This window comes from Notamacropus eugenii, chromosome 1 (assembly GCF_028372415.1).
Source record: "Notamacropus eugenii isolate mMacEug1 chromosome 1, mMacEug1.pri_v2, whole genome shotgun sequence".
NCBI classification, from domain to species: domain Eukaryota; kingdom Metazoa; phylum Chordata; class Mammalia; order Diprotodontia; family Macropodidae; genus Notamacropus; species Notamacropus eugenii.
Window position 1 is genome coordinate 25,743,629 of NC_092872.1, and position 15,464 is coordinate 25,759,092.

The following is a 15,464-nucleotide window of genomic DNA, read 5'->3' on the forward strand; positions in this document are numbered from 1 at the left end:
GAAAGGAAATAGGGAGAAGAGGAAGGAAACCAGTCTCACTAAAGAAGAAAGGTTCATGAAAGGGAAGAGTAGAAAAGAAAGGGATGTGTTGGTGTTGATTTATATAGTCACTTACCTTCTCTTTCTTGTTCCAGACATGCATTCTCTTCTTGCATTTTAGCTGCTTGGAACGATCTAAAAACTTTAAGTTGATCCAACTCTTCTTCAAGATTGACACTATTGAAGAAATAAAAATAATGGACTACTTTTTAACACACTGAAACATAAAAGCAAACATTCATCAAATCAGTCAACATATTTACTAACTACCTACTACCTGTCAGGCCCTGCGCTAGGTACTGAGGATACAAAAAAACATACAAAACACAGTCCCTGCTCTGGAGGAACTCATCATCTTAAGTGGAGATACCATGCAAGCAACTGGGTATAAACAATCTATATACAGAATAAACTGGAAACAATCCCGAGAGACAAGGCACTAGTTAGGAAAGACTTGGAAAGGTTTCTTGTACAAGTCAGGATTTAAAGCTGTGACCTGAAGAAAGCTGAGATGGGAAGATGATAAGGGAGACCATTCCAGGCATGGTGGGACAGCCACTGAAAATGCTCAGAATGGGAATGTGTGTGGAGATAAAGGATAAGAAGACTAGAAAGGCGTGAGGAGGGGTTAGGTTGTAAAGAGTTTTGAATGCCAAGCAGAGTTATATAGTCTAGTAGCCTTTTAGGATTGCAGAAGTTCAAGAAAAAAATAAAAGTGCTAAGTAACTTCATCTCACATCATTTAAATAAGCAGGTCAAAGTTTTCAGAAAACCCCACAACTCAAGGTCGTGTATTCTGGGAAATACATTTTATCAGTATGGGACTATTAACATCGGGAGAACTAGTTTCCATATGCATAACATAAATCGAAGTTCTAGGTTTTGTACTAATGAGTGTTAATGTATAGTTGTATGTTTGTTTTATAAGATAACTGCCTAAATGTCTACTTAAAACTAAATTTTCATTTGTCAGGTTGCTTTTAAATGTGTCCATTCCAAACCAACAAAGTACAATATAAGCTAAAAGCAAGAATGAAAGGAAGAAATGGAAAGAAGAAATATGAGAGTTGTCCTGGAAATTTTCCATATAAATCATTTGGGCTGAATATTACTCAGTAGCCTAATTCTTCAAAATAAGACAATGTGAAGTGAAGGCTTTTGTTAATTCTCAGATGAAATGAAAGATTTTCACTCCACATTTTTGAGATGGAGAATGATGTAGCCAGGTATGTGCTCTAGGAAGATTTGGAGGTCAGATTATGGAAGATAGATTAGAGAAAGAAAAGATTAGGAACAAAAAAATATAAGAGGTTACTAGTACAGTAAAGAGATGATGAGGATCTGACCTATAGTGGTAGCCATGTGCATGAAGAGAAGAAGGATATATTTTACGAACTGAAAAATCTCTAGTGTCTACTGAGGCAAATTCTTAAATCTTCAAAATTTATAATAAAAAAAAAATCTACAATAGAAAATTAAGCGCTTTGGACAGTATCTTTTGAACAGAAGTGTTCTTCCAGGGAGGAAAAAATTTTTTAACAGCATCAACAATAATTAAAGAAGCTGTTTATGTGCATATGTTTATATCATATCTAATATTTCCCCTTTTGTGAAAATAGGAACACAATAAATGAAAAAAATCTTTTTTTTTTTTTTTTGGTATGACATTAAAGCTATAAAGTAATTTAGGTAACATTGTTTTTCTTTCATTAGCACAGCTCAAATATGAACCGTGTTCTAATTATTTAAATAACATTGATATTAATCTTGAATCTGCTTTCATTTTTTAAAGAAGATCATTAAGTGTACGTATACTAAAATATCAGTTTTAGGGACCATGAAGGTTCAGTGGTTCTCAAAGACTGGTTTTCAAGGCATACAGGCGGTTCTGGAGACAGCTTTCTGAACTCATTAATACAACGTAATTAAGCCTATGATTTCATTTCTTACAAAAATTCATAATATATTTGTCATAATCAATCAAGAAGTATTTTAAGGGTCTATTCTTTCCAAGCACTACGCGGGGGGAAGAATAAAGAAGACATTATCATATTACTTCATCAAAAGGTGTCTTGCCTGTCCTTTTCATTTTGAAGACTGATGTTAGGAAGATGCAGGTAAGAGAAAAAGTTGGGAAGGTACAGTAAGTAAGAGGAAAAGAAAAAGATTGTTTCCTGGGTTTTTAAATACCCTGGTAGCTTAATCTTGCTCATCTTTGTGTGAGCAGGCAGATATGCAACAAACTAACCAGTAAAGAAAATCAGTTATCCTTTAAAATGATCAGAAAAGTTATTTTTGAAAAAAGCTTTATTGCACTGTATTCAATATGTTTATATTTTTTAAAAGCTTTTTAAGCTTGTGTGGTCAATCTACCAAAGCAGATTCAAGATTAATGTAAACGTTATTTAAATAACTAGAACATGGTTCATATTTGGGTTGTGTGAATGAAAGAAAAATAATGTTACCTAAATTACTTTACATATTTAATGGCATACCAGTCAAATTACAAGACAACTTATAGAGCTAGACAAAATAACAAAATTCACATGAAGAAAGAACAAAAGAGATAGAATCTGAAGAAAATCAGAATGAAGGAGGAATGAGGATGAACAGTGCTCTCATCTTATAATACAGCTTAAGGTCCGATACTGTTGAATCTTCTTCCTTTACATCTTTTCTCCCTGGTTTCTTTGAAATTCTTGACTTTCTGTTCTTCCAAATGAACTTCGTTATTATTTTCTCTAACTTGGATACTTTTTTAGTAATTTAATTGGAATGACACAATAAATAGATTAGGTAAAACTTTCATTTTAAAAATTACATTGGCTTTACCTTCTGACTAGCAATAAATATTATATAAATACCATGCTTATATAAAATTTAATATTAAATTAATTATAATATTAAACAGTACTAAATTATTATAAATATTACTTCAATTATTTATATATTGCTTAATTTGCATAAAAAGTGTTTTATGTTTATGTTCCTATAATTCCTGTGTCTGTTTTGGCAGGTATAAGCTCAGTTAAAAACTATCTAGTTATTTTAAATGGTCTGAAACAATACTGAATAATATTACAGACATATAGTGTAGTTTCTGTTTTTCTCTTTTGATTAATTCTACCTTAACTTTAACTTTGTCTGAGATCATGATTGCTACCTCTGCTTTCTGTTTTATATAATAACATCTGCTTCTGCCCTTTATTTTATCTTTATGTGTATCTCTTGCTTTAGTGTTCCCTGAAAACAACATAACGGTGAATTCAAATTTTTAATCTGCTATCCATTTCTGTTTTATAGGTAAATTCATCTATTCACATTCTAAATCACAATTACTTATGTATTTCATTCCTTACAATTTTTCCTCACTACTTTTCTCACCTATTTTACCTTATCCCTCTTCACTCCTCTGCTTTACCTGCTACCTTGCCCTCCTATTCTTTAACCTACTCATAGCTCCAAGTGTCACTCCCCTTACCCACTCCCTCCACCTTATCTCCTTGCCCTCTTGTTTCTTTGTGTATTTAAGACTTTTATACCCATCTAGATATAAATGTTGTTCCGTCTTTAATATATTCTTGTTAAAGTTTCAGTACTATCCGACCTCCCCACACTACCTTCTTCAGTTATCAGTTTTTTCTTTTTAGCCTCATGTGTATGAGATAATTGCTCCTTTTTATCTCTTCCTATAGTTCCATTTTTGTAGAATCACCCCATCATACACAGTTTAGTCCAAGCCTTTCAAACTACTCAAATAATGATGACAGTCATAAGAGTACTGTTTATATTTTCACTTAAAAGTAAATAATTTGACCTTATTGAAACCCTTATAATGGGTCCTTAATGTTTACTATATATTTCTCCTGGATGTTATATGTCAAATTTATCCTTAAGTTCTTGGATTTTTGTCAAAAAAACATGAAAGTCTTTCAGGTTGTTAAATATCTTTTTTTTTTAATTCAGGATTATACTTAACTTTGCTGGGTTGTATCCTTGGTTGTAACCCCTGTTCTTTTGCTCCGTGGGATATAGTATTCCAAGACCTACAATCCTTCAGTGTAGTAGCTGCTAGGTCCTAGGTATTGTAGCTCCATGTATTTAAATTGCTTCTTTCTTATTGCTTCCAGTATTTTCTTCCTTAACCTGGGAGCTCTGAAACTTGGCTATGATATTCCTGGAAGTTTTCTTCCTGGGATCTCTTTCAGGTGGTGATCATTAGACTTTTTTACTCTATTTCTGCTTTGTCCTCTTGTTGTAGAACTTAGGGGAACTTTTCTTGATAATTTCTAGTAATATTGTATCAAGATTCTTTTTTATCACAATTTTCAGATAGTCCAACTATTCTTATATTATTTCTCCTCATTCTTCTCATTGTAATTTCTCAAGATCAGTTGCTTTTCTGATGAGATGTTTCACTTTATCTTCTATTTTTTCAGTCTTCTGATTTTATTCTGTCTTAGAATGTCATTTGCTTTCCCTTGCCCAATTCTGGTTTTCTTTTTCTTTTTTTTCCAATTTATTTATTTTTGGTTTTCAACATTCATTTCCACAGGATTGAGTCCAAATTTTCTCTATCTCTCCCCTCCCCCCACCACAATGTCCTACATTCTGATTATCTCTTCCCCAAGTCTGCCCTCCCTTCTATCACCCACCCCCCATTATCTCCTTTCCCCTTACTTTCTCGTAGGATGTAACACCAATCACAGCAGCACACCTGAGAACTGCTGCGGTGAATAATTTTAAGAGTCTAATCAAATAGTATAATGAATTATCAAATTATTTATTTATTCAGCAATAAACTAAACATTGTTCAATAAAGAAAAGCATAACATTAATAGCAAAATCCTTAAGTAAAATATATCACCTAATACAGATACGTATCTCATAATACTCAGTATGTCATATGGCACATAGCATACATCATTGCATCCCCAAAGTCAGAGGGTCCCAGGCTAGGGTCTTCCCTAGCACAATGCATCCTTAAGGGGTAGCAGAAAATACCACACCATCCACCCCTAGGTCACTGCAAGAACAACCTCCTTAATCAATACACAGTGTGCAAGCAAAGTCCTCCATCATCTTGATTCGAGACTGACTTTTAAACCCCATGGCTCCTCCTCTGTGGGCCAACCGGTCCCAGCTCTTGCCTGAGTTCACACACAGGCAGTTATCTGCTCCTGCTCTGTGTCTCAATTCATGGGGACTGTACCATTCCAAACTCTTCTTGCTTTTGCCTGATAGCAGGCTCCAGGGGTTCTTTCCCACAGCTTCTGTTTCTAGGAAAATGAAGCTTACCAGGGCTATAACAATATTTACACACATTACCAGTGCCATCATCTCAATTCACTTTAATAGTTCTTAAAAGGGGCTTAAGCTAAGCTTCCTTCCTGTGGGCAGATATCCACTCTTCAGCTCAATTCACTAATAAAGACCAAGAGACAGGGCTTCTGTCTGAGAAATTAACACTAACTAAGAGATGGGACCTCTGTCTGAAAAATCAACACAAACCAACAGAAAGGACTTCTTTATGAGAAATCAACACAGATCAACACATAGGGCTTCTGTCCGAGAAATTAACACAGATTAACAGGGAGCACCAACATCACGAACATTCTCCCCACTAGCAAGTTACCCTACACTGCTCATGCTCACTTTTCTCTTCTCAGCTCTGCTTCTCTCTGTAGTCTCTTCTCCCTCCAAGCAATATGATGTAGATATAGATATAGATAGGTAGATAGATAGTATTTCTGTTTTACATACTATATATATATGTATAGATAGATGCATATATATGTATAGATAGATAGATGGATATATATATATGTATAGATAGATGCATATATATATGCATAGATAGATAGATAGATAGATAGATAGATAGATAGATAGATAGATAGATAGATAGATAGATATTCTTTCCAATCAAAGACTCTTAATCCAAACAAAAACTTCTGATTCAGTCAAAGGCACTTGATTGGTTAAAACTCAATCCAGAAAAACAGTAAAAAAAAAATCCTACTTTGCTTGTTGTTACATAGGGCAAGATAGATTTCTATACCCTATTGCCTGTATATTTTATTTCCCAGCTGCACATAAAAACAAATTTAATATTTATTTTTAAAACTTTGAGTTCCAGATTCTCTCCCTTCTTCCTTCCCCACCCAATCTCATTGAGAAGGCAAACAATTCAACACAGGTGACACATGGGTAGTTATGAAAAACATTTCCATAATAGTCATGTTGTGAAAAACTAACTATATTTCCCTCCATCCTATCCCACCCCCACAATCTATTTTCTCCTTTGACCCTGTCCTTTTTCTAAAATGTTTGCCTCTGACTACGCCCTCCCCTCCATCATCTCTCTCCCCCCACCCATGTTCTTTTCCCTTACTTTTCTGTAGGGTAAGATACTCAACGGAATGTGTATGTCATTCTCTCTTTAAGCCAAATCCAATGAGAGTACGGTTCACTCATTCCCTCTCACTTCCCCCTTTTCCCCTCCACTGTGAAACATTTTTCTTGACTCTTTTATGTGAGATAATTTACATCATTATATCTGTTCCTTTCTCCTTCTTCAATACATTCCTTTTACCTCTTAATTATTTTCTTCAGTGAGCTTTTGGACCTTCTTTTCCATTTGGCCAGTTCTGCTTTTTTAAGGCATTCTTCTCCTCATTGGCTTTTGGACCTCTTTTGCCATTTAGATTAGTCTATTTTTTTAAGGTGTTATTTTCTTCAGTATTTTTTTGGGTCTCCTTTAGCAAGCTGTTGACTCATTTTTCATGATTTTCTTGCATCGTTCTCATTTCTCTTCCCAATTTTTCATCTACTTCTCTTACTTGATTTTCAAAATTCTTTTGGAGTTCTTCTATGACCTGTGACCAATTCATATTTTTCTTGGAGGCTTCTGATGTAGGAGCTTTGATTCTGTTGTCTTTTTCTGGTTGTATGTTTTGATCTTCTTCGTCATCAAAGTAAGATTCTATAGTCTGAGGGGTTTTTTTATGCTCATCTTCCCAGCCAAATACTTAACTTTTTTAACTCTTTGTCAAGGTAGGACTCTGTTTTCAGAGGGCTGGGGTGTAAGTGGATGTACTTTCCCCAGTCTCAGGGATTTTGTATCAGCCACCTGTTCCCCCACCATCTGCGGACCCAGAACTCTGGAAGCAGCTGCTGCTGCTGCCACCTCCCCCACCCCAGGGCTGGGGTTGGACCCCTACTGGACTGGATTCCTCTTTCACCCAGGGCCCACAGAGTTTTCCCACTAACCGTCTATAGTGTCTTTGGCATTTGTGGGTTGAGAAGACTAGAAACTGCCAAAGCTGCCAGTGATTCAGTCCCCTGAGGCCTGCTCTGAACCTGTCTTTGCTGGTGCAGGCCATGCCAGACTGCGCTCCACTCCCAGTCCAGTGCAATATATCCTTTCTGTTGACCTTCCAAGTTGTCTTAGGCTGGAAATTTGTTTTACTCTATCATTTTGTGGGTTCTGTAGCTCTAGAATTTGTTTAGAGTCATTTTTTTACAGGTGTTTGGGGCAGATCTCAAGCAAGTCCCTGCTTTTACTCCACCATCTTGGATCCACCCCCCATTCTGGTTTTCAAGAAATTATTTTTCTCCTTAAATTTTGCATTGTCTTTTCAAGGTGGCTAACTTTCTTTTCACAATTTTATTGATTTTTCTTAGATTGCCCTTTTTTTCTAATTTTTCCTCAGTCTCTCTTATTTGATTTTGAAAATCCTTTTTAAGTTCTTCCAAGAGCTCTTTTTGTGTTTGGGACCATTTGATGTTTCTCATGGAAAAAGTAGTTGCTTTTTAAACTCCATTATCTTGCTCTGAATATGAATCATATCTTCTCTGTCTCCATTTATTATTGGGTTCTTTCTCCTTTGCTTACTCATTTTTTTATTTTGTTTTTAGCAGTTATTAGGGCAATCAACTTCTAGTTCCAGGGTATGGGGAATGGTGCCCCAACCCTCAAGTCCATATTACTGTTATTTTCTGAGGTCTGTCCCAGGTTCCAACCTTGGGCTTCTATCTCACTTTTAAACCAAAGTTAGGGCCCCCAACCACACTGTATCGCAGATGATCTTGTTCCTTGTGGTCCCTCCAGTGGCTGCAAACTACAATTATCCTCTCTCCCCTGGAACTGAAACCAGGGACTCTGCTCTCCTGCAAGTGCCTGCAGCCAGAAGGGACCTTGCCCCTCTGCTACTGCTCTCAAGAGGTTCTCCTCCTTACAGTTATGGCCTGGGATGCATCTGGTCAGCATAGCTGTGTTTGGTATCCCTTGGCACTGAAAGGTCCTTCAGTCTTCTCCTACTCAGCTCAGACACCCTCACTATCTGTGAGATGAAAGTTTCTAAGGCTGAGACTGCCTCTCAACTCAGCTGCACCCAGGGCTTGTAGATTCTGGCTTCAATGTGTTTGAACTTTACTCAGACTGAACCTTCATCTCTAGAGTTCAGGTTGTTCCTAGGGTCTTCTCAAATTGTCTGAGGAGGACTTCTTTACCCCAACTTTTATTTATTGCCCTGCTCTATGTTCCCTCTAAGATGAAGTTCTGTCCTTTTTTTGTGTGTAGAGGAAATTTGGAGAGCCAAAACTTTTCGGACCTACTCCACTATCTTCCCAGAATCCTTGCTGGGTAGTTTACTCTTAGTTGTAATCCCAGCTCCTCTGCCATTCCAGAATATCCTGTTACAAGCCCTGTGATGCTTTACTATGGGTACTGCTAAATCTTGTGTCATCCTGACTATGGCTCCACAATATGTGAACTATTTCTCTCTGGATGAAGTATTTTCTCTTTGACCTGAGAACACTTGAATTTGGTTACAGAAGTCCAGGACTTCTCTTTTGGGGATCTTGTTCAGACGGTAATTGGTGGATTAACTGGAGATGGCTCTGGAGGAGAAAATGAGGCTGGTAACCTTGCACAGCCCTCCCTCACTCAAATCAAAGTCAATGACAAGTCATATCATCATTTCTCTCCATGTCATGGTCCCTTTCAAGAACAAAGGACAAACATAACCTGTGAGCAGTCCGAGCTCCCTGAATGTGGACCCAGTCAATTGGGTAACTCAAAATCATTCTCTCCTTCATTTCCCTCTCTCTCTCCCTTCACTTCTCCTCTCCAAAGGAAGGTAAATTTTGATTGCTGAAAGCTACCTAGTTAACTTGGGATTTACTGGCTAGATTTCTTTCTCAAAGACCAAACCTTAAACCTATTTCACTCTGGAACTCGTAGATTGTACAACAATAGGTCCCTGACCACGCACCCCTTATGGCTATATTTTGGGCCCTTCTGGCTCAGAGTGAATGTAAATAGTAATTGTTTCTCTTTTGGCCAGCAACCCTGAGGATATTCCCTTCCAAGTGTGATCTCTTTTTTTTAAATTAAAGGGGCCATCTCTTGACTCACTTCTTACCTCACTCAAAGTGAGAACATGAAAAAGACTGCAGCTTAAAAGGTCTCCTACTGCATCCTGGGCAATCTCCAGTCAACCTGATGAATATCTAGTCACTGGACTCAGATGGCTCTGGAGGAGAAAATGAAGCTGGTAACCTTTGCACAGCACTTCAAACATAGCACTTTCAAATCAAAGTCAATTGAAAGTCATGTCATCATCTCCCTAATGTCATGGTTCTCTTCCAGTAGGAAGGACAAACACAACAATAACAGCCTGGCGGATTAACTGAATTCCTCTTTTATCATCTGGATCTAAGATATCAGAGCTGTTTTCCTTGACAATTTCTTGAAATGTGATGTCTAGGCTCTTTTTTTTGACTGTGGTCTTCAGGTAGTTCAACAATCCTTAAATTATCTTTCCTCAATCTTTTTGTCAATTCAGTTGTTTTTACAATAAGATTTCATATTTTTTTCTATTTTTTCATGCTTTTGACTTTATTTTATTGTTTCTTGATATCGCATGGAGCAATTAGCTTCCACTTGCCCAATAATTTTAAGGAATTATTTTCTTCAGTGATATTTTGTACCTCTTTTTCCATTTGGCCAAGTATGCTTTTCAAGGAATTCTTTTCACCAGTAATTTTATGTGCCTTTTTTTACCACTAGATCAATTTTTTTTTTAAAGATGTAATTTCCTTCAGTATTTTTGTGCCTCTTTTAGTAAGCTATTAATTCTCCTTTCCTTATTTTCTTGCATAACTCTCATTTCATTTTGATAATTACCAGTTTATAGTTGATTGTGAGATCTGGTACAGCTGAGCCACCTTCCTTACAATGTTTCTTCATTAATTCTCTCGGTATTCTTTCTCTTGTTCTTCCAAATTAACTATATTATTTTCTCTAGTACTATAAAATAATTTCGGTAGTTTGGAATGGCAATGAATAAGTAAATTAATTAAGGTAGAATTTTTCATTTTAGTTATGTTGGTTCAGTTAATCCATGAGCAATCAATATTTTTTCCCATGTAATTTCTTTCTCACAGGTGTCTGGTTCTGAGAACTCCTAAAGCTGCTGCATTGCCACTGCCAGCATTCTCTCTTCCAGGCTGTCACTCACTCAGGTGTTACAGACCTTTCCTGCTGACCTCCGAACTTTTCTTAGGCCAGAAAAATGTTTCATTCTGACCTTATCTGGGCTCTGCCACTCCAAAAGTTGATTTAAGGCATTACTTTAAAGTTGTTTGAGGAGGATGTTGAGAGTCCAACTCAGCTGCTGCCTCTAATTCACTATCTTCTAAAGTTGTAATGATTAAGCAATTAGAAGCATAGTAAATAAACTTCTGACCTACTTTAAAACTGAGCACTGAAAGCAGGCAGATTTCTTGATTACCCAGATAAAAAGGTCAAAGTTAGTGGAGGCAGGGACTAATAATTGGCAAGAGGAAAATATGCTTTCTGATCCAGGGATTTTCCTGGAGAATATTTTTGGACTCTAGGGAAATGAAGTTTACTCAAAAGGACAGTAGGGGTAAATAATCATAACTAGGAATTAGAGTAGATGGTAAAAGAGTCTCAGGTTACCCTATTAACTACTCTCCAGCTCCTCCCCACCCCCAAGAATACTTCCCAAGAATTTTTCTCCTAATTTGGAGTAATCAAAAACTGGGTGAGCTTTGAACTTGGGCAACGATAAGAGAAATTTAAACAAGGAAATGAAACTTTAGAACAATGACACATGAAAGTGGGTTTAATAGGGATGATTTAGAGTATTTGTTATTCGTATAACTCCATTGACTCTGATAATTTACAGATGATTTGCTGTTACAAAATCTAATGAATTATTTTATGACCATTTGGGGCAGGGAAAGGGGGCTAAATTTTCTATTCCTTTTGATGGAGAAAAATTAGGAAACCCTGGAGACCAGGCCCTATAAAGATGAAGTAAAATCAGTTCTGTAATAGAAGGCTGCAAGGGAAGGGGTTAAATTTTAAAAGACATGAAGATGAGAAAGAGAAATTCCATTCAAAATTACAATAAAATGTATAAAATGTTTGGATGTCTATCTTTAATATATATGATAACTGAATGTAATTACAAATCTCTACTTACAGAAATAAATACGTACCAAAATAGAAAAATATTAATTGCTCATAAGTAGGCTAAACCAAAATAATAAAGGCGATAATATCTAAATGATTTTGTCATTCAATCCATTGTTATCAAACACCAAAAGAATAGTTTAAAAAAAAACCCTCGAAAAAATTACATTCATGTTGAAGAAGAAAGGTTCAAGACTTTCTGTTTGTACATCCCTAACAAAAGCACTGCAATAAAATTAAAACAGCTCTGAGGTACCACCTCATATCTATCAGATTAGTTAACATGACAGAAAAATAAAATGATAAATGTTGGAGATGTGAGAAAATTGGGACATTGAAATGCATGATGGAGGCATGAACTGACCCAACCATTCTGGAGAGCAATCTGGAACTATATGCGAAGGCCAGTCAGACCATGCACACCCTTTGATCAGACAATACCTCTGCTAGGTCTGTGTCTCAAAGAGATCATTAAAAAGAGAAAAGGACCCACATGTACCAAAATATTTACACAGCTCTTTCTGTGGCACCAAAGAATTGGAAATTGAGAGGATGCCCATCCGCTGGGGAATGGCTGAACAAGTGGTGGCATATGATTGTAATGGAAGACTATTGCACTGTAAGAAAGGATGAGCAGGCAGACTCACATGAACTGATGCTGAGTGGAGCGCGCAGAGCAAGAACAGCGCAGCAGTAACAGCAACCGTGTGCATGACCAACTATGATTAACTCCGCTCTTCTGAGCAATATAAGGACCTAAGACAATTCCAAAAGACTCATGGAAAGTGCTACCACAGCCAGAGAAAGAACTGATGGAACCCGAATGCAGATCAAAGAATGCTATTTTCACTTTATTTCATTCACAATTCTTCCCCTTTTGTTTTGTTTCTTGTTTCACAAAATGACTAATAGGAGAATATGTTTTACATGTGTATACATACATACATACATACGCACACACACATATATATGTATAAAACAACATTTGTCAAATTGCTTACTGTCTTAAGGAGGAGGGAGGGAAAGGAGGGAGAGAGAAAAATTTGGAACTCAAAATCTTATAAAAAATGAATGATAAAAATTGCCTTTCCATCGTAATTGAATAAAAAAATTGAATAACTGAATAAAAATTGAATAAAAAGCACTGCAATAGAAGATGACCAAATGTCTCACAAAATTATGGAATGATTTTTAATGACCCAAAGTTTGATGTTAGTGAAAATTTCTTTCCAAAAAGGTTATATTAACTTCTGAATTATGTCAAAGGTTTTATAGACTAGTTTCTTTTTAATTAACTTAAGCAATTTATATTGCTGAAGGATTTCACAGTACATATTCAGAGTAGAATCATCAGAATTCACTACCCCCTTAATAAAATTAAGGTGCTTTTGCATCACATCATAGAAGTCAAGTAGGATAACTATATATGCCAAGTATACATACACAACTTAATGCAGCTACTTTTCTTTAAATCATATTTGTCAAATAATTCACATGAAACTTAATTGGGGACAAACAAAACTGACTTGAAGGTTATTTCTCTTTCAGCACTGAAGATAAAAGTCATAGGATCATCAATCAATCAATCAATCAATAAACATGAGTTAAGCATTTATTATGTGGCAAGCACTTTCCTTTGAAAATGATTTGCAGAAAGCTCTGTATCCCTCTTCTTCTACTTCTTGTAATGATCTCTGCCATATTGGTCTGATGCGATTCACAAGTTCCCAATCCCAACTAGTTGTCTCAATTTTTTAGTTTTGAGTTTATCTTCTTCCTCTTCAATTGCAGCTTCATCCTCTATTCTATCTCTTTCCTTAGCTTCTTCTTCAGTGTATTCTACAATTTCAGTCTTACTACTGCACAGAAATATAGCAAAGCTTCAAGGTAAAGTCTCTTCTTACAAAGTGAGAATCATTTTGGTATAGCTTACCCCTGTGTCTTCTCTTGGGTCAGCAGTGACAGTCGGAATCCCAGAAGTGCAGTAAATCCTTAAGGATCCATGCCCTCTCACTCCAAATCCAGTTCTCTTCCTATTATTCTACACAGCCTCCATGCTGGTATAGAGATGGTGAGGATATAGAGGAAAACTACTAGATGTCATTCTGACTGTATTGGGCTACAAACCACAGAAGGTGAGTGGGTAGGTCTGAATTAGAACAATAGGGCCCTAGACATACAGGTTCAGAGGGAAAAACCCTAAACACATTTCCAAACAACAGACAACATTGTGCTGAGTCAGAATACCAGGAAGACTGAGACTGGATGGATGGAATGGATAGAATGCACCTGGTCAGGTTTCTAGGAACCAGCTTAGAAGACTGGACTGGGATTCAGCGATGGATATTTTTATTTGCTCAATAAAACAGAGTGCAACAATAATAAAAACAGTAACAACATCGACAATCTAATTAATAGCAATATAGCTCGCATTTATGTGGTACCTTAAGCTTTGCAAAGTGACTTAGAGAATGTTCTTTTCTCCTTCCAACAACCCTAGTAGTAAGGCGCTATTACTATCAATCCTTATTTTACACATTATAAAGTGGAGGCAGAGTGCAGTTTTGTTACTAGTAAATATCTGAGGCCAGATTGAATTCAGATATGACTGACTCCAGATCCAGTCCTCTGTTCACTGCACCACCTAGATGCCTGTACATTTGGTTTGTACGCAATGGCTTCTTTTGCAGGACAGTGGTAGTAGAGAGCAGATCTTGATACTCCTGATATTTCCCTAGAAGGTTCGATCAGGTCCTCTTACTTTCATAGCACTGGTTATCCTGGCTCATGTACAAAAATATGTATAACAATTTTTTTTCCTGGTAACCAGGAAATTAAGTGGGGTTCTCCTATTGAAGAATGAATGACTAAATACATGTTGATACATGAATATAATGGAATATTACAATGTCATAAAAATTATGAACAATTATCAGAGGAAAGTGGAATAACTTTTAAAACTGATGCATATCAATCAACAGAATTAGCAAAATAATCTATACAATGACAAAATTATAGAAAAAAAGAAGATAAGTCATGAGTCCAAATGAATAAAAATGAAACATGTCCTCTTGGCAAGGACACACTGACTTTTTGCTACTTGTTACTTGAAAAGTAAATTAACCCAGTTTTTAAAATCCTAAAGATCTCTCAACACCCTATTCAAATGTCAGATATGCTAGGAAGTTAACTGATTCCTCTCATCAACAAAGAACATTCTTTCATAAGACCTTATGTAGCATGTAGTTTTTTTAAACTGATATGAAAGACACTTTTCAACTTTAAAAATTCCCCTATAATTCTGTTATTTGTTATTGTTTTGTATAATAATTATTTACGCAAATAAAGCACTCCCCATACACACTACATTGCCATGAGGCCATGTGTTATTTAAATTTTTTTGTCTCTGTTATGTTTAGCACAAAGTCAGCACTTAATAAACACTTGTTGAAATGCATTTATTAAGTTATTATCCTCATTAGACACTTAAAAAACAACTAGACCTCAAAATAAGAGGGAAAATATTATTTTAAAATACAGCAAATAGCATTTTAATTATGTTATTTACAGCCCCTGTACAGAACAGAAGGTCTGAGTGGAACAATACATTTAGTTGTGAAAATTATTAACAGAAGCAAAACATCATGACTTGCTAACTACTGAGAGGCATTAGCCATTATAGGATGCATTTGCTGAAAGAATTCTGAGAAAGTAAAATTTATTTACAAATAAAGCTTTATATGTATCAGTTTTGTTAAAAATTACTACTTAATAAAAGACTTCTTTTAAAATCCTGTCATCAAAATTGTAAAGATCTTGGAGTTGAGGAATGAGTTTACTCTCAGTGTAATTTTCTATAGGGGATGATGTTAGTGGAGAGGAACTAGGGAGTTTAACATTGCTGTTAGGTCTAAGT

The 15,464-nt window shown here is 36.0% G+C and overlaps 1 protein-coding gene across 1 annotated transcript in view; it reads right to left on the minus strand.

Moving 5' to 3' along the window:
* CNTLN (centlein) overlaps positions 1 to 15,464 on the minus strand; it is a 438,525-nt gene that overhangs the window by 175,638 nt on the left and 247,423 nt on the right. The window contains exon 13 of the mRNA XM_072600808.1: positions 116 to 216. Within this exon, the coding sequence (XP_072456909.1) occupies positions 116 to 216 (101 nt within the window). The remainder of the gene's footprint in view (positions 1 to 115; positions 217 to 15,464) is intronic.